Source organism: Oncorhynchus kisutch, unplaced genomic scaffold, assembly GCF_002021735.2.
Source record: "Oncorhynchus kisutch isolate 150728-3 unplaced genomic scaffold, Okis_V2 Okis03b-Okis08b_hom, whole genome shotgun sequence".
Classification (NCBI taxonomy): Eukaryota; Metazoa; Chordata; class Actinopteri; order Salmoniformes; family Salmonidae; genus Oncorhynchus; species Oncorhynchus kisutch.
Window position 1 is genome coordinate 18,849,140 of NW_022261980.1, and position 24,423 is coordinate 18,873,562.

A 24,423-nucleotide genomic window follows, 5' to 3' on the forward strand; every position below is an offset into this window, starting at 1 on the left:
CTGCCAGTACTACATTATAACCTGTGTAGGGTCAATACTGCATTATTACCACATTATAACCTGTCAGTACTACATTATAACCTGTGTAGGGTCAGTACTGCATTATAACCTGTGTAGGGTCAGTACTACATTATAACCTGTCAGTACTACATTATAACCTGTCAGTACTACATTATAACCTGTCAGTACTACATTATAACCTGTCAGTACTACATTATAACCTGTGTAGGGTCAGTACTACATTATAACCTGTCAGTACTACATTATAACCTGTGTAGGGTCAGTACTACATTATAACCTGTCAGTACTACATTATAACCTGTCAGTACTACATTATAACCTGTCAGTACTACATTATAACCTGTGTAGGGTCATTACTACATTATAACCTGTGTAGGGTCAGTACTACATTATAACCTGTCAGTACTACATTATAACCTGTGTAGGGTCAGTACTACATTATAACCTGTCAGTACTACATTATAACCTGTGTAGGGTCAGTACTACATTATAACCTGTCAGTACTACATTATAACCTGTCAGTACTACATTATAACCTGTGTAGGGTCATTACTACATTATAACCTGTCAGTACTACATTATAACCTGTCAGTACTACATTATAACCTGTGTAGGGTCAGTACCACATTATAACCTGTGTAGGGTCAGTACTACATTATAACCTGTCAGTACTACATTATAACCTGTCAGTACTACATTATAACCTGTGTAGTGTCAGTACCACATTATAACCTGTGTAGGGTCAGTACTACATTATAACCTGTCAGTACTACATTATAACCTGTCAGTACTACATTATAACCTGTGTAGGGTCAGTACTACATTATAACCTGTGTAGGGTCAGTACTACATTATAACCTGTGTAGGGTCAGTACTACATTATAACCTGTCAGTACTACATTATAACCTGTGTAGGGTCAGTACTACATTATAACCTGTCAGTACTACATTATAACCTGTCAGTACTACATTATAACCTGTGTAGGGTCAGTACTACATTATAACCTGTCAGTTCTACATTATAACCTGTCAGTACTGCATTATAACCTGTGTAGGGTCAGTACTACATTATAACCTGTGTAGGGTCAGTACTACATTATAACCTGTGTAGGGTCAGTACTACATTATAACCTGTCAGTACTACATTATAACCTGTGTAGGGTCATTACTACATTATAACCTGTCAGTACTACATCATAACCTGTCAGTGCTACATTATAACCTGTGTAGGGTCATTACTACATTATAACCTGTCAGTACTACATTATAACCTGTGTAGGGTCATTACTACATTATAACCTGTCAGTACTACATTATAACCTGTGTAGGGTCAGTACTACATTATAACCTGTCAGTACTACGTTATAACCTGTCAGTACTACATTATAACCTGTCAGTACTACATTATAACCTGTGTAGGGTCAGTACTACATTATAACCTGTCAGTACTACATTATAACCTGTCAGTACTACATTATAACCTGTCAGTACTACATTATAACCTGTGTAGGGTCAGTACTACATTATAACCTGTCAGTACTACATTATAACCTGTCAGTACTACATTATAACCTGTGTAGGGTCAGTACTACATCATAACCTGTCAGTACTACATCATAACCTGTCAGTGCTACATTATAACCTGTGTAGGGTCATTACTACATTATAACCTGTCAGTACTACATTATAACCTGTGTAGGGTCAGTACTACATTATAACCTGTCAGTACTACATTATAACCTGTGTAGGGTCAGTACTACATTATAACCTGTCAGTACTACATTATAAGTCTCCAAGGTGGCATAGCAGTTCAGACGTCTTTTGTCCTCGTCTTGTCGTGTCCTGTATATATATATATTTACAACTTTTTCACATACATTTTATTTTTATTTTCCATCAACTCATCTTCAAAACACTCTCCTGCAACCCGCCTCACCAATGTATATTTATAAAAAAGTATTATTTACCTCAGATCTGTAATCCTCCAAGAAGCTAGCCAGAAACTCCAAGAAGCTAGCCTGAAACTAGCCAGAAGCTAATCCAGAAGCTAGTTCAGAAGCTAGTTAGCTCCTTTACTGGCAAATCGTTTTGTGGTCATCAGCTATCCTTTAGCTCGAAAATCTATCGCCAGTTCTGTACGGCGCAGCGCGGCTCGGAACGGAACATACCGGACCAATTTTTCTCTCCATGTCCCTGGACATTCATACCCGGATCTCACAGCTAGCTAGCTGCTATCCGTGTGACCATCGGAGCTAGCAAGCTCCGTCAATCACTCCTGAGTTCCATCAATCACACCTGGGCTGCAGTCACCTATCCGGACCCGTTTTACTGCCTTCGCGGAGCCCCACCGGGCCTTCACAACTGGACTGCCGACGTTATCTACCCGAAGGAGTTATTCGGCCGGCTCCTCCGTCGCGACGTTACCTGAACGCCCATCTGCGGCCTGCTAACCGTTAGCTGTCTTACCGGCTGCTATCTGAATAGACAATCGGACAATTTTTTATTATTATTTTTTTTAAATTATTTTTTAAATTATTATTATTATATTTTCTTCTTGGGCCTCTATAACTATATCTATTGTTTTTATTTTTGTTGTTGTTTGTGTGATTTGGATTAATCCCCTCTACCACACGGAACCCCACTAATCTACTGACGGAACGTAAGGGGTGGCTAACAGACCTCCATCCTATGCTAGCTTGCTACCGATGCCCTGGCTAGCTGTCTAAATCACCAACCAACCTCTCCACTCACCGGACCCTTTTGATCACTCGACTAAGCATGCCTATCCTTAATGTCAATATGTCTTGTCCATTTCTGTTCTGGTTAGTGTTTATTGGCTTATTTCACTGTAGAGCCTCTAGTCCTGCTCACTATACCTTATCCAACCTATTAGTTCCACCACCCACACATGCAATGACATCTCCTGGTTTCAACGATGTTTCTAGAGACAATATCTCTCTCTTCATCACTCAATACCTAGGTTTACCTCCACTGTATTCACATCCTGCCATACATTTGTCTGTACATTATACCTTGATGCTATTTTATCGCCCCCAGAAACCTCCTTTTACTCTATGTTCCAGACGTTCTAGACGACCAATTCTCATAGCTTTTAGCCGTACCCTTATTCTACTCCTCCTATGTTCCTCTGGCGATGTAGAGGTGAATCCAGGCCCTGCAGTGCCTAGCTCCACTCCTATTCCCCAGGCGCTCTCTTTTGACGACTTCTGTAACCGTAATAGCCTTGGTTTCATGCATGTTAACATTAGAAGCCTCCTCCCTAAGTTTGTTCTATTCACTGCTTTAGCACACTCTGCCAACCCGGATGTTCTAGCTGTGTCTGAATCCTGGCTTAGGAAGACCACCAAAAATTCTGAAGTTTTAATTCCAAACTACAACATTTTCAGACAAGATAGAACTGCCAAAGGGGGCGGTGTTGCAATCTACTGCAAAGATAGCCTGCAGAGTTCTGTCCTACTATCCAGGTCTGTACCCAAACAATTTGAACTTCTACTTTTAAAAATCCACCTCTCTAAAAACAAGTCTCTCACCGTTGCCGCCTGCTATAGACCACCCTCTGCCCCCAGCTGTGCTCTGGACACCATATGTGAACTGATTGCCCCCCATCTATCTTCAGAGTTCGTGCTGCTAGGCGACCTAAACTGGAACATGCTTAACACCCCAGCCATCCTACAATCTAAACTTGATGCCCTCAATCTCACACAAATAATCAATGAACCTACCAGGTACCTCCCCAAAACCTTAAACACGGGCACCCTCATAGATATCATCCTAACCAACTTCCCCTCTAAATACACCTCTGCTGTCTTCAACCAAGATCTCAGCGATCACTGCCTCATTGCCTGCATCCGTAATGGGTCAGCGGTCAAACGACCTCCACTCATCACTGTAAAACGCTCCCTGAAACACTTCTGCGAGCAGGCCTTTCTAATCGACCTGGCCGGGGTATCCTGGAAGGATATTGATCTCATCCCGTCAGTAGAGGATGCCTGGATATTTTTTAAAAATGCCTTCCTAACCATCTTAAATAAACATGCCCCATTCAAGAAATTTAGAACCAGGAACAGATATAGCCCTTGGTTCTCCCCAGACCTGACTGCCCTTAACCAACACAAAAACATCCTATGGCGTTCTGCATTAGCATCGAACAGCCCCCGTGATATGCAGCTGTTCAGGGAAGCTAGAAATCATTATACACAGGCAGTTAGAAAAGCCAAGGCTAGCTTTTTCAAGCAGAAATTTGCTTCCTGCAACACTAACTCAAAAAAGTTCTGGGACACTGTAAAGTCCATGGAGAATAAGAACACCTCCTCCCAGCTGCCCACTGCACTGAAGATAGGAAACACTGTCACCACTGATAAATCCACCATAATTGAGAATTTCAATAAGCATTTTTCTACGGCTGGCCATGCTTTCCACCTGGCTACTCCTACCCGGACAACAGCACTGCACCCCCAACAGCAACTCGCCCAAGCCTTCCCCATTTCTCCTTCTCCCAAATCCATTCAGCTGATGTTCTGAAAGAGCTGCAAAATCTGGACCCCTACAAATCAGCCGGGCTAGACAATCTGGACCCTTTCTTTCTAAAATTATCTGCCGAAATTGTTGCCACCCCTATTACTAGCCTGTTCAACCTCTCTTTCGTGTCGTCTGAGATTCCCAAAGATTGGAAAGCAGCTGCGGTCATCCCCCTCTTCAAAGGGGGGGACACTCTTGACCCAAACTGCTACAGACCTATATCTATCCTACCGTGCCTTTCTAAGGTCTTCGAAAGCCAAGTCAACAAACAGATTACCGACCATTTCGAATCTCACCATACCTTCTCTGCTATGCAATCTGGTTTCAGAGCTGGTCATGGGTGCACCTCAGCCACGCTCAAGGTCCTAAACGATATCTTAACCGCCATCGATAAGAAACATTACTGTGCAGCCGTATTCATTGATCTGGCCAAGGCTTTCGACTCTGTCAATCACCATATCCTCATCGGCAGACTCGACAGCCTTGGTTTCTCAAATGATTGCCTCGCCTGGTTCACCAACTACTTCTCTGATAGAGTTCAGTGTGTCAAGTCGGAGGGTCTGCTGTCCGGACCTCTGGCAGTCTCTATGGGGGTGCCACAGGGTTCAATTCTTGGACCGACTCTCTTCTCTGTATACATCAATGAGGTCGCTCTTGCTGCTGGTGAGTCCCTGATCCACCTCTACGCAGACGACACCATTCTGTATACTTCCGGCCCTTCTTTGGACACTGTGTTAACAACCCTCCAGGCAAGCTTCAATGCCATACAACTCTCCTTCCGTGGCCTCCAATTGCTCTTAAATACAAGTAAAACTAAATGCATGCTCTTCAACCGATCGCTACCTGCACCTACCCGCCTGTCCAACATCACTACTCTGGACGGCTCTGACTTAGAATACGTGGACAACTACAAATACTTAGGTGTCTGGTTAGACTGTAAACTCTCCTTCCAGACCCATATCAAACATCTCCAATCCAAAGTTAAATCTAGAATTGGCTTCCTATTTCGCAACAAAGCATCCTTCACTCATGCTGCCAAACATACCCTTGTAAAACTGACCATCCTACCAATCCTCGACTTTGGCGATGTCATTTACAAAATAGCCTCCAATACCCTACTCAACAAATTGGATGCAGTCTATCACAGTGCAATCCGTTTTATCACCAAAGCCCCATATACTACCCACCATTGCGACCTGTACGCTCTCGTTGGCTGGCCCTCGCTTCATACTCGTCGCCAAACCCACTGGCTCCATGTCATCTACAAGACCCTGCTAGGTAAAGTCCCCCCTTATCTCAGCTCGCTGGTCACCATAGCATCTCCCACCTGTAGCACACGCTCCAGCAGGTATATCTCTCTAGTCACCCCCAAGACCAATTCTTTCTTTGGCCGCCTCTCCTTCCAGTTCTCTGCTGCCAATGACTGGAACGAACTACAAAAATCTCTGAAACTGGAAACACTTATCTCCCTCACTAGCTTTAAGCACCAACTGTCAGAGCAGCTCACAGATTACTGCACCTGTACATAGCCCACCTAAAATTTAGCCCAAACAACTACCTCTTTCCCAACTGTATTTAATTTTTATTTATTTATTTATTTTGCTCCTTTGCACCCCATTATTTTTTTATTTCTACTTTGCACATTCTTCCATTGCAAAACTACCATTCCAGTATTTTACTTGCTATATTGTATTTACTTTGCCATCATGGCCTTTTTTTGCCTTTACCTCCCTTCTCACCTCATTTGCTCACATTGTATATAGACTTGTTTATACTGCATTATTGACTGTATGTTTGTTTTTACTCCATGTGTAACTCTGTGTCGTTTTATCTGTCGAACTGCTTTGCTTTATCTTGGCCAGGTCGCAATTGTAAATGAGAACTTGTTCTCAACTTGCCTACCTGGTTAAATAAAGGTAAAATAAAAAATAAATAAATAAATAAATAGGGTCATTACTACATTATAACCTGTCAGTACTACATTATAACCTGTCAGTACTACATTATAACCTGTGTAGGGTCAGTACTACATTATAACCTGTCAGTACTACGTTATAACCTGTCAGTACTACATTATAACCTGTCAGTACTACATTATAACCTGTGTAGGGTCAGTACTACATTATAACCTGTCAGTACTACATTATAACCTGTGTAGGGTCATTACTACATTATAACCTGTCAGTACTACATTATAACCTGTGTAGGGTCAGTACTACATTATAACCTGTGTAGGGTCAGTACTACATTATAACCTGTCAGTACTACATTATAACCTGTCAGTACTACATTATAACCTGTCAGTACTATATTATAACCTGTGTAGGGTCAGTACTACATCATAACCTGTCAGTACTACATTATAACCTGTGTAGGGTCAGTACTACATTATAACCTGTCAGTACTACATTATAACCTGTGTAGGGTCAGTACTACATTATAACCTGTGTAGGGTCAGTACTGCATTATAACCTGTCAGTACTATATTATAACCTGTCAGTACTACATTATAACCTGTCAGTACTACATTATAACCTGTGTAGGGTCAGTACTACATTATAACCTGTCAGTACTACATTATAACCTGTCAGTACTACATTATAACCTCTCAGTACTACATTATAACCTGTGTAGGGTCAGTACTACATTATAACCTGTCAGTACTACATTATAACCTGTCAGTACTACATTATAACCTGTCAGTACTACATTATAACCTGTGTAGGGTCAGTACTACATTATAACCTGTCAGTACTACATTATAACCTGTCAGTACTACATTAACCTGTGTAGGGTCAGTACTACATCATAACCTGTCAGTACTACATTATAACCTGTGTAGGGTCAGTACTACATTATAACCTGTCAGTACTACATTATAACCTGTCAGTACTACATTATAACCTGTCAGTACTACATTATAACCTGTCAGTACTATATTATAACCTGTGTAGGGTCAGTACTACATCATAACCTGTCAGTACTACATTATAACCTGTCAGTACTATATTATAACCTGTGTAGGGTCAGTACTACGTTATAACCTGTCAGTACTACATTATAACCTGTCAGTACTACATTATAACCTGTGTAGGGTCAGTACTACATTATAACCTGTCAGTACTACATTATAACCTGTCAGTACTACATTATAACCTGTCAGTACTATATTATAACCTGTGTAGGGTCAGTACTACATCATAACCTGTCAGTACTACATTATAACCTGTCAGTACTATATTATAACCTGTGTAGGGTCAGTACTACATTATAACCTGTCAGTACTACATTATAACCTGTCAGTACTACATTATAACCTCTCAGTACTACATTATAACCTGTGTAGGGTCAGTACTACATTATAACCTGTCAGTACTACATTATAACCTGTCAGTACTACATTATAACCTGTCAGTACTACATTATAACCTGTGTAGGGTCAGTACTACATTATAACCTGTCAGTACTACATTATAACCTGTCAGTACTACATTATAACCTGTGTAGGGTCAGTACTACATCATAACCTGTCAGTACTACATTATAACCTGTGTAGGGTCAGTACTACATTATAACCTGTCAGTACTACATTATAACCTGTCAGTACTACATTATAACCTGTCAGTACTACATTATAACCTGTCAGTACTATATTATAACCTGTGTAGGGTCAGTACTACATCATAACCTGTCAGTACTACATTATAACCTGTCAGTACTATATTATAACCTGTGTAGGGTCAGTACTACATTATAACCTGTCAGTACTACATTATAACCTGTCAGTACTACATTATAACCTGTGTAGGGTCAGTACTACATTATAACCTGTCAGTACTACATTATAACCTGTCAGTACTACATTATAACCTGTCAGTACTATATTATAACCTGTGTAGGGTCAGTACTACATCATAACCTGTCAGTACTACATTATAACCTGTCAGTACTATATTATAACCTGTGTAGGGTCAGTACTACATTATAACCTGTCAGTACTACATTATAACCTGTCAGTACTACATTATAACCTGTGTAGGGTCAGTACTACATTATAACCTGTCAGTACTATATTATAACCTGTGTAGGGTCAGTACTGCATTATAACCTGTCAGTACTACATTATAACCTGTGTAGGGTCAGTACTACATTATAACCTGTCAGTACTACATTATAACCTGTGTAGGGTCAGTACTACATTATAACCTGTCAGTACTACATTATAACCTGTCAGTACTACATTATAACCTGTCAGTACTACATTATAACCTGTCAGTACTACATTATAACCTGTGTAGGGTCAGTACTACATTATAACCTGTGTAGGGTCAGTACTACATTATAACCTGTGTAGGGTCGGTACTACAGTATAACCTGTGTAGGGTCAGTACTACAGTATAACCTGTGTAGGGTCAGTACTACATTATAACCTGTCAGTACTACATTATAACCTGTGTAGGGTCAGTACTACATTATAACCTGTGTAGGGTCAGTACTGCATTATAACCTGTCAGTACTACATTATAACCTGTCAGTACTACATTATAACCTGTCAGTACTACATTATAACCTGTCAGTACTACATTATAACCTGTCAGTACTACATTATAACCTGTCAGTACTACATTATAACCTGTCAGTACTACATTATAACCTGTGTAGGGTCAGTACTACATTATAACCTGTCAGTACTACATTATAACCTGTCAGTACTACATTATAACCTGTCAGTACTACATTATAACCTGTGTAGGGTCAGTACTACATTATAACCTGTGTAGGGTCAGTACTACATTATAACCTGTCAGTACTACATTATAACCTGTCAGTACTACATTATAACCTGTCAGTACTACATTATAACCTGTCAGTACTACATTATAACCTGTCAGTACTACATTATAACCTGTCAGTACTACATTATAACCTGTGTAGGGTCAGTACTACATTATAACCTGTCAGTACTACATTATAACCTGTGTAGGGTCAGTACTACATCATAACCTGTCAGTACTACATTATAACCTGTGTAGGGTCAGTACTACATTATAACCTGTCAGTACTACATTATAACCTGTCAGTACTACATTATAACCTGTCAGTACTACATTATAACCTGTCAGTACTATATTATAACCTGTGTAGGGTCAGTACTACATCATAACCTGTCAGTACTACATTATAACCTGTCAGTACTATATTATAACCTGTGTAGGGTCAGTACTACATTATAACCTGTCAGTACTACATTATAACCTGTCAGTACTACATTATAACCTGTCAGTACTACATTATAACCTGTGTAGGGTCAGTACTACATTATAACCTGTCAGTACTACATTATAACCTGTCAGTACTACATTATAACCTGTCAGTACTACATTATAACCTGTCAGTACTACATTATAACCTGTCAGTACTACATTATAACCTGTCAGTACTACATTATAACCTGTGTAGGGTCAGTACTACATTATAACCTGTCAGTACTACATTATAACCTGTGTAGGGTCAGTACTACATCATAACCTGTCAGTACTACATTATAACCTGTGTAGGGTCAGTACTACATTATAACCTGTCAGTACTACATTATAACCTGTCAGTACTACATTATAACCTGTCAGTACTACATTATAACCTGTCAGTACTATATTATAACCTGTGTAGGGTCAGTACTACATCATAACCTGTCAGTACTACATTATAACCTGTCAGTACTATATTATAACCTGTGTAGGGTCAGTACTACATTATAACCTGTCAGTACTACATTATAACCTCTCAGTACTACATTATAACCTGTGTAGGGTCAGTACTACATTAAAACCTGTCAGTACTATATTATAACCTGTGTAGGGTCAGTACTGCATTATAACCTGTCAGTACTACATTATAACCTGTGTAGGGTCAGTACTACATTATAACCTCTCAGTACTACATTATAACCTGTGTAGGGTCAGTACTACATTATAACCTGTCAGTACTACATTATAACCTGTCAGTACTACATTATAACCTGTCAGTACTACATTATAACCTGTGTAGGGTCAGTACTACATTATAACCTGTCAGTACTACATTATAACCTGTGTAGGGTCGGTACTACAGTATAACCTGTGTAGGGTCAGTACTACAGTATAACCTGTGTAGGGTCAGTACTACATTATAACCTGTCAGTACTACATTATAACCTGTGTAGGGTCAGTACTACATTATAACCTGTGTAGGGTCAGTACTACATTATAACCTGTGTAGGGTCAGTACTGCATTATAACCTGTCAGTACTATATTATAACCTGTCAGTACTACATTATAACCTGTCAGTACTACATTATAACCTGTCAGTACTACATTATAACCTGTCAGTACTACATTATAACCTGTCAGTACTACATTATAACCTGTCAGTACTACATTATAACCTATCAGTACTACATTATAACCTGTCAGTACTACATTATAACCTGTCAGTACTACATTATAACCTGTCAGTACTACATTATAACCTGTCAGTACTACATTATAACCTGTGTAGGGTCAGTACTACATTATAACCTGTCAGTACTACATTATAACCTGTGTAGGGTCAGTACTACATTATAACCTGTCAGTACTACATTATAACCTGTCAGTACTACATTATAACCTGTCAGTACTACATTATAACCTGTCAGTACTACATTATAACCTGTGTAGGGTCAGTACTACATTATAACCTGTCAGTACTACATTATAACCTGTGTAGGGTCAGTACTACATTATAACCTGTGTAGGGTCAGTACTACATTATAACCTGTCAGTACTATATTATAACCTGTGTAGGGTCAGTACTACATTATAACCTGTCAGTACTACATTATAACCTGTCAGTACTATATTATATCCTGTGTAGGGTCAGTACTACATTATAACCTGTGTAGGGTCACTACTACATTATAACCTGTCAGTACTATATTATAACCTGGCAGTACTACGTTATAACCTGTCAGTACTACATTATAACCTGTGTAGGGTCAGTACTACATTATAACCTGTCAGTACTACATTATAACCTGTCAGTACTACATTATAACATGTCAGTACTACATTATAACCTGTGTAGGGTCATTACTACATTATAACCTGTCAGTACTACATTATAACCTGTCAGTACTATATTATAACCTGTGTACGGTCAGTACTACATCATAACCTGTCAGTACTACATTATAACCTGTGTAGGGTCAGTACTACATTATAACCTGTCAGTACTACATTATAACCTGTCAGTACTATATTATAACCTGTGTAGGGTCAGTACTACATTATAACCTGTCAGTACTACATTATAACCTGTCAGTACTACATTATAACCTGTGTAGGGTCGGGTACTACATTATAACCTGTCAGTACTATATTATAACCTGTGTAGGGTCAGTACTGCATTATAACCTGTCAGTACTACATTATAACCTGTGTAGGGTCAGTACTACATTATAACCTGTCAGTACTACATTATAACCTGTGTAGGGTCAGTACTACATTATAACCTGTCAGTACTACATTATAACCTGTCAGTACTACATTATAACCTGTGTAGGGTCAGTACTACATTATAACCTGTCAGTACTATATTATAACCTGTCAGTACTACATAACCTGTCAGTACTACATTATAACCTGTCAGTACTACATTATAACCTGTGTAGGGTCAGTACTACATTATAACCTGTCAGTACTACATTATAACCTGTGTAGGGTCGGTACTACAGTATAACCTGTGTAGGGTCAGTACTACAGTATAACCTGTCAGTACTACATTATAACCTGTGTAGGGTCAGTACTACATTATAACCTGTCAGTACTACATTATAACCTGTGTAGGGTCAGTACTACATTATAACCTGTGTAGGGTCAGTACTACATTATAACCTGTGTAGGGTCAGTACTGCATTATAACCTGTCAGTACTATATTATAACCTGTCAGTACTACATTATAACCTGTCAGTACTACATTATAACCTGTCCGTACTACATTATAACCTGTGTAGGGTCAGTACTATATTATAACCTGTCAGTACTACATTATAACCTGTGTAGGGTCAGTACTACATTATAACCTGTCAGTACTACATTATAACCTGTGTAGGGTCAGTACTACATTATAACCTGTCAGTACTACATTATAACCTGTCAGTACTACATTATAACCTGTGTAGGGTCAGTACTACATTATAACCTGTGTAGGGTCAGTACTGCATTATAACCTGTCAGTACTACATTATAACCTGTCAGTACTACATTATAACCTGTGTAGGGTCAGTACTATATTATAACCTGTCAGTACTACATTATAACCTGTGTAGGGTCAGTACTATATTATAACCTGTCAGTACTACATTATAACCTGTGTAGGGTCAGTACTACATTATAACCTGTCAGTACTACATTATAACCTGTCAGTACTACATTATAACCTGTGTAGGGTCAGTACTACATTATAACCTGTCAGTACTACATTATAACCTGTGTAGGGTCAGTACTACATTATTACCACATTATAACCTGTGTAGGGTCAGTACTGCATTATTACCACATTATAACCTGTGTAGGGTCAGTACTACATTATAACCTGTCAGTACTATATTATAACCTGTGTAGGGTCAGTACTGCATTATAACCTGTCAGTACTACATTATAACCTGTCAGTACTACATTATAACCTGTCAGTACTACATTATAACCTGTCAGTACTACATTATAACCTGTGTAGGGTCAGTACTACATTATAACCTGTGTAGGGTCAGTACTACATTATAATCTGTCAGTACTACATTATAACCTGTCAGTACTACATTATAACCTGTGTAGGGTCATTACTACATTATAACCTGTCAGTACTACATTATAACCTGTCAGTACTACATTATAACCTGTGTAGGGTCATTACTACATTATAACCTGTCAGTACTACATTATAACCTGTCAGTACTACATTATAACCTGTCAGTACTACATTATAACCTGTGTAGGGTCTGTGCTACATTATAACCTGTCAGTACTACATTATAACCTGTGTAGGGTCAGTACTACATTATAACCTGTCAGTACTACATTATAACCTGTCAGTACTACATTATAACCTGTGTAGGGTCAGTACTACATTATAACCTGTGTAGGGTCAGTACTGCATTATAACCTGTCAGTACTAGATTATAACCTGTCAGTACTAGATTATAACCTGTCAGTACTACATTATAACCTGTCAGTACTACATTATAACCTGTCAGTACTACATTATAACCTGTCAGTACTACATTATAACCTGTCAGTACTACATTATAACCTGTCAGTACTACATTATAACCTGTCAGTACTACATTATAACCTGTCAGTACTACATTATAACCTGTGTAGGGTCAGTACTACATTATAACCTGTGTAGGGTCAGTACTACATTATAACCTGTGTAGGGTCAGTACTGCATTATAAACCTGTCAGTACTATATTATAACCTGTCAGTACTATATTATAACCTGTCAGTACTACATTATAACCTGTCAGTACTACATTATAACCTGTCAGTACTACATTATAACCTGTCAGTACTACATTATAACCTGTCAGTACTACATTATAACCTGTCAGTACTACATTATAACCTGTGTAGGGTCAGTACTACATTATAACCTGTGTAGGTGCCCTGTGTCCTGTATCATGTTCAGTGAGTGTCCTGTATCATGTTCAGTGAGTGTCCCTGTATCATGTTCAGTGAGTTGAGTGTCCCTGTATCATGTTCAGTGAGTGTCCCTGTATCATGTTCAGTGAGTGTCCCTGTATCATGTTCAGTGAGTGTCCCTGTATCATGTTCAGTGAGTGTCCCTGTATCATGTTCAGTGAGTGTCCCTGTATCATGTTCAGTGAGTGTCCCTGTATCATGTTCAGTGAGTGTCCCTGTATCATGTTCAGTGAGTGTCCCTGTATCATGTTCAGTGAGTGTCCCTGTATCATGTTCAGTGAGTGTCCCTGTATCATGTTCAGTGAGTGTCCCTGTATCATGTTCAGTGAGTGTCCCTGTGTCTACCTGGCCATGCTGCTGCTCCAGTTTCAACTTCCACCTGACTGTGCTGCTGCTCTAGTTTCAACTGTTCTGCCTTATTATTATTCGACCATGCTGGTCATTTATGAACATTGAACATCTTGACCATGTTCTGTTATAATCTCCACCCGGCACAGCCAGAAGAGGACTGGCCACCCCACATAGCCTGGTTCCTCTCTAGGTTTCTTCCTAGGTATTGGCCTTTCTAGGGAGTTTTTCCTAGCCACCGTGCTTCTCCACCTGCATTGCTTGCTGTTTGGGGTTTTAGGCTGGGTTTCTGTACAGCACTTTGAGATATCAGCTGATGTACGAAGGGCTATATAAATAAATTTGATTTGATTTGATTTGTCATGTTCAGTGAGTGTCCCTGTGTCATGGTTTGTGCCTGATGGTCCTGTATCATGTTCAGTGAGTGCCCCGTGTCTTGGTTTGTGCCTGATGGTCCTGTGTATCTATTTCCCAGAAACCCAACACAGCTGTGGAGTACGTTGCAGCTCACCTGTCTAAGATCCACGGTCTGGACTGGCACCCTGACAACGAATACATCCTGGCCACGTCCAGTCAGGACAACTCCGTCAGGGTGAATTACCTATCTTTCCCCAGAACGTCATAGCTACATTCAGTAATGACTCAAATGGTCAAACATCTTTTTTCTAGCGCAAATAATCAACTGCTAGCCATTTGCTGCTAACAGCTGAGAACTGCCAGCTAACTGGAAAGTACAACAACAGTCGATGTACAGACCCCCAGGAATACCCCTAGTGGCGGAAGTAAGAACTGCAGAAAATGCACAGTCAAAGAGGATAAAAATTATTCTATTAAGGAAAAAAATATATAATTGAGGCATGCTAAGACAAAAGAAACGTGACACAAGCTAGTTTTAGATACCACCTTGTCTAGTGTATTCAGGTTTAATAGATCCCACCTTGTCTAGTGTATTCAGGGTATAATAGATCCCACCTTGTCTAGTGTATTCAGGGTTTAATAGATCCCACCTTGTCTAGTGTATTCAGGTTTAATAGATCCCACCTTGTCTAGTGTATTCAGGTATAATAGATCCCACCTTGTCTAGTGTATTCAGGTATAATAGATCCCACCTTGTCTAGTGTATTCAGGTATAATAGATCCCACCTTGTCTAGTGTATTCAGGGTATAATAGATCCCACCTTGTCTAGTGTATTCAGGGTATAATAGATCCCACCTTGTCTAGTGTATTCAGGGTATAATAGATCCCACCTTGTCTAGTGTATTCAGGTTTAATAGATCCCACCTTGTCTAGTGTATTCAGGTATAATAGATCCCACCTTGTCTAGTGTATTCAGGTTTAATAGATCCCACCTTGTCTAGTGTATTCAGGTATAATAGATCCCACCTTGTCTAGTGTATTCAGGTTTAATAGATCCCACCTTGTCTAGTGTATTCAGGTATAATAGATCCCACCTTGTCTAGTGTATTCAGGTTTAATAGATCCCACCTTGTCTAGTGTATTCAGGTTTAATAGATCCCACCTTGTCTAGTGTATTCAGGTTTAATAGATCCCACCTTGTCTAGTGTATTCAGGGTATAATAGATCCCACCTTGTCTAGTGTATTCAGGTATAATAGATCCCACCTTGTCTAGTGTATTCAGGTTTAATAGATCCCACCTTGTCTAGTGTATTCAGGTTTAATAGATCCCACCTTGTCTAGTGTATTCAGGGTATAATAGATCCCACCTTGTCTAGTGTATTCAGGTATAATAGATCCCACCTTGTCTAGTGTATTCAGGTATAATAGATCCCACCTTGTCTAGTGTATTCAGGTATAATAGATCCCACCTTGTCTAGTGTATTCAGGTTTAATAGATCCCACCTTGTCTAGTGTATTCTGGTATAATAGATCCCACCTTGTCTAGTGTATTCAGGTACAATAGATCCCACCTTGTCTAGTGTATTCAGGTACAATAGATCCCACCTTGTCTAGTGTATTCAGGTACAATAGATCCCACCTTGTCTAGTGTATTCAGGTACAATAGATCCCACCTCGTATTCAGGTATAATAGATCCCACCTTGTCTAGTGTATTCTGGTATAATAGATCCCACCTTGTCTAGTGTATTCAGGTATAATAGATCCCACCTTGTCTAGTGTATTCTGGTATAATAGATCCCACCTTGTCTAGTGCATTCAGGTTTAATAGATCCCACCTTGTCTAGTGCATTCTGGTATAATAGATCCCACCTTGTCTAGTGTATTCTGGTATAATAGATCCCACCTTGTCTAGTGTATTCTGGTATAATAGATCCCACCTTGTCTAGTGTATTCAGGTATAATAGATCCCACCTCGTATTCAGGTATAATAGATCCCACCTTGTCTAGTGTATTCAGGTATAATAGATCCCACCTCGTATTCAGGTATAATAGATCCCACCTTGTCTAGTGTATTCTGGTATAATAGATCCCACCTTGTCTAGTGTATTCTGGTATAATAGATCCCACCTTGTCTAGTGTATTCAGGTATAATAGATCCCACCTTGTCGAGTGTATTCAGGTATAATAGATCCCACCTTGTCTAGTGTATTCAGGTATAATAGATCCCACCTCATATTCAGGTATAATAGATCCCACCTTGTCTAGTGTATTCAGGTATAATAGATCCAACCTTGTCTAGCATATTCAGGTATAATAGATCCCACCTTGTCTAGTGTATTCAGGTATAATAGATCCCACCTTGTCTAGTGTATTCAGGTATAATAGATCCCACCTTGTCTAGTGTATTCAGGTATAATAGATCCCACCTCGTATTCAGGTATAATAGATCCCACCTTGTCTAGTGTATTCAGGTATAATAGATCCCACCTCGTATTCAGGTATAATAGATCCCACCTTGTCTAGTGTATTCTGGTATAATAGATCCCACCTTGTCTAGTGTATTCTGGTATAATAGATCCCACCTTGTCTAGTGTATTCAGGTATAATAGATCCCACCTTGTCTAGTGTATTCAGGTATAATAGATCCCACCTTGTCTAGTGTATTCAGGTATAATAGATCCCACCTCATATTCAGGTATAATAGATCCCACCTTGTCTAGTGTATTCAGGTATAATAGATCCCACCTTGTCTAGCGTATTCAGGTATAATAGATCCCACCTTGTCTAGTGTATTCAGGTATAATAGATCCCACCTTGTCTAGTGTATTCAGGTATAATAGATACCACCTTGTCTAGTGTATTCAGGTATAATAGATCCCACCTTGTCTAGTGTATTCAGGTATAATAGATCCCACCTCGTATTCAGGTATAATAGATCCCACCTCGTATTCAGGTATAATAGATCCCACCTTGTCTAGTGTATTCAGGTATAATAGATCCCACCTTGTCTAGTGTATTCAGGTATAATAGATCCAACCTTGTCTAGTGTATTCAGGTATAATAGATCCCACCTTGTCTAGTGTATTCAGGTATAATAGATCCCACCTCATATTCAGGTATAATAGATCCAACCTTGTCTAGTGTATTCAGGTATAATAGATCCCACCTTGTCTAGTGTATTCTGGTATAATAGATCCCACCTTGTCTAGTGTATTCAGGTATAATAGATCCCACCTCATATTCAGGTATAATAGATCCCACCTTGTCTAGTGTATTCAGGTATAATAGATCCCACCTCGTATTCAGGTATAATAGATCCCACCTTGTCTAGTGTATTCTGGTATAATAGATCCCACCTTGTCTAGTGTATTCTGGTATAATAGATCCCACCTTGTCTAGTGTATTCAGGTATAATAGATCCCACCTTGTCGAGTGTATTCAGGTATAATAGATCCCACCTTGTCTAGTGTATTCAGGTATAATAGATCCCACCTCATATTCAGGTATAATAGATCCCACCTTGTCTAGTGTATTCAGGTATAATAGATCCAACCTTGTCTAGCATATTCAGGTATAATAGATCCCACCTTGTCTAGTGTATTCAGGTATAATAGATCCCACCTTGTCTAGTGTATTCAGGTATAATAGATCCCACCTTGTCTAGTGTATTCAGGTATAATAGATCCCACCTCGTATTCAGGTATAATAGATCCCACCTTGTCTAGTGTATTCAGGTATAATAGATCCCACCTCGTATTCAGGTATAATAGATCCCACCTTGTCTAGTGTATTCTGGTATAATAGATCCCACCTTGTCTAGTGTATTCTGGTATAATAGATCCCACCTTGTCTAGTGTATTCAGGTATAATAGATCCCACCTTGTCTAGTGTATTCAGGTATAATAGATCCCACCTTGTCTAGTGTATTCAGGTATAATAGATCCCACCTCATATTCAGGTATAATAGATCCCACCTTGTCTAGTGTATTCAGGTATAATAGATCCCACCTTGTCTAGCGTATTCAGGTATAATAGATCCCACCTTGTCTAGTGTATTCAGGTATAATAGATCCCACCTTGTCTAGTGTATTCAGGTATAATAGATACCACCTTGTCTAGTGTATTCAGGTATAATAGATCCCACCTTGTCTAGTGTATTCAGGTATAATAGATCCCACCTCGTATTCAGGTATAATAGATCCCACCTCGTATTCAGGTATAATAGATCCCACCTTGTCTAGTGTATTCAGGTATAATAGATCCCACCTTGTCTAGTGTATTCAGGTATAATAGATCCAACCTTGTCTAGTGTATTCAGGTATAATAGATCCCACCTTGTCTAGTGTATTCAGGTATAATAGATCCCACCTCATATTCAGGTATAATAGATCCAACCTTGTCTAGTGTATTCAGGTATAATAGATCCCACCTTGTCTAGTGTATTCTGGTATAATAGATCCCACCTTGTCTAGTGTATTCAGGTATAATAGATCCCACCTCATATTCAGGTATAATAGATCCCACCTTGTCTAGTGTATTCAGGTATAATAGATCCCACCTTGTCTAGTGTATTCAGGTATAATAGATACCACCTTGTCTAGCGTATTCAGGTATAATAGATCCCACCTTGTCTAGTGTATTCAGGTTTAATAGATCCCACCTTGTCTAGTGTATTCAGGTATAATAGATCCCACCTTGTCTAGTGTATTCAGGTATAATAGATCCCACCTTGTCTAGTGTATTCAGGTATAATAGATCCCACCTCGTCTAGTGTATTCAGGTATAATAGATCCCACCTTGTCTAGTGTATTCAGGTATAATAGATCCCACCTCGTCTAGTGTATTCAGGTTTAATAGATCCCACCTTGTCTAGTGTATTCAGGTATAATAGATCCCACCTTGTCTAGTGTATTCAGGTATAATAGATCCCACCTTGTCTAGTGTATTCAGGTATAATAGATCCCACCTCGTCTAGTGTATTCAGGTATAATAGATCCCACCTTGTCTAGTGTATTCTGGTATAATAGATCCCACCTTGTCTAGTGTATTCAGGTATAATAGATCCCACCTCATATTCAGGTATAATAGATCCCACCTCGTCTAGTGTATTCAGGTATAATAGATCCCACCTTGTCTAGTGTATTCAGGTATAATAGATCCCACCTTGTCTAGTGTATTCAGGTATAATAGATCCCACCTTGTCTAGTGTATTCAGGTATAATAGATCCCACCTTGTCTAGTGTATTCAGGTATAATAGATCCCACCTTGTCTAGTGTATTCAGGTATAATAGATCCCACCTTGTCTAGTGTATTCAGGTATAATAGATCCCACCTTGTCTAGTGTATTCAGGTATAACAGATCCCACCTTGTCTAGTGTATTCAGGTATAATAGATCCCACCTTGTCTAGTGTATTCAGGTATAATAGATACCACCTTGTCTAGTGTATTCAGGTATAATAGATCCCACCTTGTCTAGTGTATTCAGGTATAATAGATCCCACCTTGTCTAGTGTATTCAGGTATAATAGATCCCACCTTGTCTAGTGTATTCAGGTATAATAGATCCCACCTTGTCTAGTGTATTCAGGTATAATAGATCCCACCTTGTCTAGTGTATTCAGGTATAATAGATCCCACCTTGTCTAGTGTATTCAGGTATAATAGATCCCACCTTGTCTAGTGTATTCAGGTATAATAGATCCCACCTTGTCTAGTGTATTCAGGTATAATAGATACCACCTTGTCTAGCGTATTCAGGTATAATAGATCCCACCTTGTCTAGTGTATTCAGGTATAATAGATACCACCTTGTCTAGTGTATTCAGGTATAATAGATCCCACCTTGTCTAGTGTATTCAGGTATAATAGATCCCACCTTGTCTAGTGTATTCAGGTATAATAGATCCCACCTTGTCTAGTGTATTCAGGTATAATAGATCCCACCTTGTCTAGTGTATTCAGGTATAATAGATCCCACCTTGTCTAGTGTATTCAGGTATAATAGATCCCACCTTGTCTAGTGTATTCAGGTTTAATAGATCCCACCTTGTCTAGTGTATTCAGGTATAATAGATCCCACCTTGTCTAGTGTATTCAGGTATAATAGATCCCACCTTGTCTAGTGTATTCAGGTTTAATAGATCCCACCTTGTCTAGTGTATTCAGGTATAATAGATCCCACCTTGTCTAGTGTATTCAGGTATAATAGATCCCACCTTGTCTAGTGTATTCAGGTATAATAGATCCCACCTTGTCTAGTGTATTCAGGTATAATAGATCCCACCTTGTCTAGTGTATTCAGGTTTAATAGATCCCACCTTGTCTAGTGTATTCAGGTATAATAGATCCCACCTTGTCTAGTGTATTCAGGTATAATAGATCCCACCTTGTCTAGTGTATTCAGGTTTAATAGATCCCACCTTGTCTAGTGTATTCAGGTATAATAGATCCCACCTTGTCTAGTGTATTCAGGTATAATAGATCCCACCTTGTCTAGTGTATTCAGGTATAATAGATCCCACCTTGTCTAGTGTATTCAGGTTTGTCGACATTTGGAAAGTTTAACGCCAAATTAACCTTGTTTCCATCAGGCCATTCAGTTTTTGTACTTTTTACTGGTATAAAATGGTTGGATGGAAACCTGGTTACACTGTGTAAATGATAACACATTACTACAGGAAATGAAGACGAGGATTAAAATGCTTTGAATTAAACAATGAACTATGCAAATGAGCTAAAGCTGTGCGCATTAAGGAAATAGAGGCCTAGCTCAAATATAAGCCTGTCTCTAAAAAGCGCCTGTTGTTTCCTGATTTAAGCAAATCAACGCCTGGGCTTTTAATTGAAGTTTTACGGTATGAAGGATATTCACATAGCTTTTTGCTATGATTCTCCCGTTGTACTTACTGTGCCGTCCTCCAATCTCTCCGTGCAGTTCTGGGACTACAGACAGCCCAGGAAGTATCTGAACATCCTGTCCTGTCAGGTTCCTGTGTGGAAGGCCAGATATACTGTGAGTTGACCCTTCCCTTCACCAGATATCCTCATGTGAAGAGTGGATATCTGTCTGAGTGGTAGGGATATATCTCTGTCTGTAACCGTGTGTGTGTGTGTAGCCTTTCTCCAATGGCCTGGTGACAGTGATGGTTCCCCAGCTGAGACGTGAGAACAGCTTGTTGCTTTGGAGCGCTCTGGACCTCAACAGCCCCGTCCACGCCTTCGTGGGACACGATGACGTGGTGCTAGAGTTCCAGTGGCGTCCGCAGAAAGAAGGTAAAGGAGGCCTCTACCAGCCTGGGTGGCTGGGTACTATACCTCTACCAGCCTGGGTATTATACCTCTACCAGTCTGAGTGGCTGGGTAATATACCTCTACCAGCCTGGGTAATATACCTCTACCAGCCTGGGTGGCTGGGTAATATACCTCTACCAGCCTGGGTATTATAACTCTACCAGCCTGGGTGGCTGGGTAATATACCTCTACCAGCCTGGGTGGCTGGGTAATATACCTCTACCAGCCTGGGTGGCTGGGTAATATACCTCTACCAGCCTGGGTGGCTGGGTAATATACCTCTACCAGCCTGGGTATTATACCTCTACCAGCCTGGGTGGCTGGGTAATATACCTCTACCAGCCTGGGTATTATACCTCTACCAGCCTGGGTATTATACCTCTACCAGCCTGGGTGGCTGGGTAATATACCTCTACCAGCCTGGGTAATATACCTCTACCAGCCTGGGGAATATAACTCTACCAGCCTGGGGAATATAACTCTACCAGCCTGGGGAATATAACTCTACCAGCCTGGGTAATATACCTCTACCAGCCTGGGTAATATACCTCTACCAGCCTGGGTGGCTGGGTAATATACCTCTACCAGCCTGGGTATTATACCTCTACCAGCCTGGGTGGCTGGGTAATATACCTCTACCAGCCTGGGTAATATACCTCTACCAGCCTGGGTAATATACCTCTACCAGCCTGGATAATATACCTCTACTGGGTAATATAACTCTACCAGCCTGGGTGGTTGGGTAATATACCTCTACCAGCCTGGGTAATATACCTCTACCAGCCTAGGTAATATACCTCTACCAGCCTGGGTAATATACCTCTACCAGCCTGGGTAATATACCTCTACCAGCCTGGGTAATATACCTCTACCAGCCTGGGTAATATACCTCTACCAGCCTGGGTAAAATACCTCTACCAGCCTGGGTGGTTGGGTAATATACCTCTACCAGCCTGGGTAATATACCTCTACCAGCCTGGGTAATATACCTCTACCAGCCTGGGTAAAATACCTCTACCAGCCTGGGTAATACAACTCTACCAGCCTGGGTAAAATACCTCTACCAGCCTGGGTAAAATACCTCTTCCAGCCTGGGTAATATATCTCTACCAGCCTGGGTGGTTGGGTAATATAACTCTATCGGCCTGGATGGCTGGGTAGAGTTCAGTCCTGATTCTCCTGTCTAGTTGTCTCATTCTCCATAGAGTTCAGTCCTCTGATTCTCCTGTCTCGTTGTCTCATTCTCTATAGAGTTCAGTCCTCTGATTCTCGTTGTCTCATTCTCTATAGAGTTCAGTCCTCTGATTCCACTGTCTTGTTGTCTCATTCTCCATAGAGTTCAGTCCTGATTCTCCTGTCTCGTTGTCTCATTCTCTATAGAGTTCAGTCCTCTGATTCTCCTGTCTCGTTGTCTCATTCTCCATAGAGTTCAGTCCTCTGATTCCACTGTCTTGTTGTCTCCTACTAGCTTCTAAGGAGTACCAGATGGTGACTTTGTCCAGAGACCAGACTCTGAGAATATGGAGGCTGGATCCACAGCTACAGAAGGTGTGGAATCTGTCAAATCCAATATTCTCTTCAAATCTCTATGGGTCCCTGGTCAGAAGTGGTATTTAGGAACTGGGTGTCATTTGGGACTCTATACCCTATTAAATGTATGTTCTCCCTGTGTTTCTCTGTGTAGCTGTGTGCCAACGACCTGGTAGAGGATCTGATAGAGGGGATCAGCCTAACTACCGAGTCAGAGAAGAGCCTTCCCTCTCAGGACCCTGAACCCACCATACACAGCTGTGGTCTGCCAGCCGAACACCTGCAGGGTGAGGGGCGGCATGGCCGTAATCAACCCCCAGACACGCCTGGCTAACTTGATGGGCCATGTGATCATCTGGCGAAGTGGTCTTTGGTTTAGACATGCTAGCTAGCTAAACGATGAACCTAATGGTGCTTTCAAGACAACTGGGAAACATGGAAAAATGTGAGGTTAAATTATGACAGCGCTGCCCTTCAGGTCGGAAAGTCGGGGGTCGAGAAAGAGGCCAGAGTTCCCGAGTTGGATGACCGTTCAAAATGATTTTTCTGACTACAGTACAACAGAGGAATGTATAGACCTGACTACAGTAGAACAGAGGAATGTATAGACC

At 40.2% G+C, this 24,423-nt stretch overlaps 1 protein-coding gene across 9 annotated transcripts in view; it reads left to right on the forward strand.

Annotated features, from left to right (window-relative positions):
* LOC109886185 (GATOR complex protein WDR59) overlaps nt 1-24,423 on the forward strand; it is a 78,454-nt gene that overhangs the window by 16,851 nt on the left and 37,180 nt on the right. For all 9 annotated transcript variants that reach the window (XR_004206719.1, XR_004206718.1, XM_031812579.1 and 6 more), the window contains exons 8-12: nt 15,106-15,222; nt 21,927-22,004; nt 22,108-22,264; nt 23,751-23,830; nt 23,967-24,099. Coding sequence is in view for 7 of the 9 variants with exons in the window: in XM_031812579.1 (XP_031668439.1) it covers nt 15,106-15,222; nt 21,927-22,004; nt 22,108-22,264; nt 23,751-23,830; nt 23,967-24,099 (565 nt within the window). In the remaining 2 variants the exon portion in view is untranslated. The remainder of the gene's footprint in view (nt 1-15,105; nt 15,223-21,926; nt 22,005-22,107; nt 22,265-23,750; nt 23,831-23,966; nt 24,100-24,423) is intronic.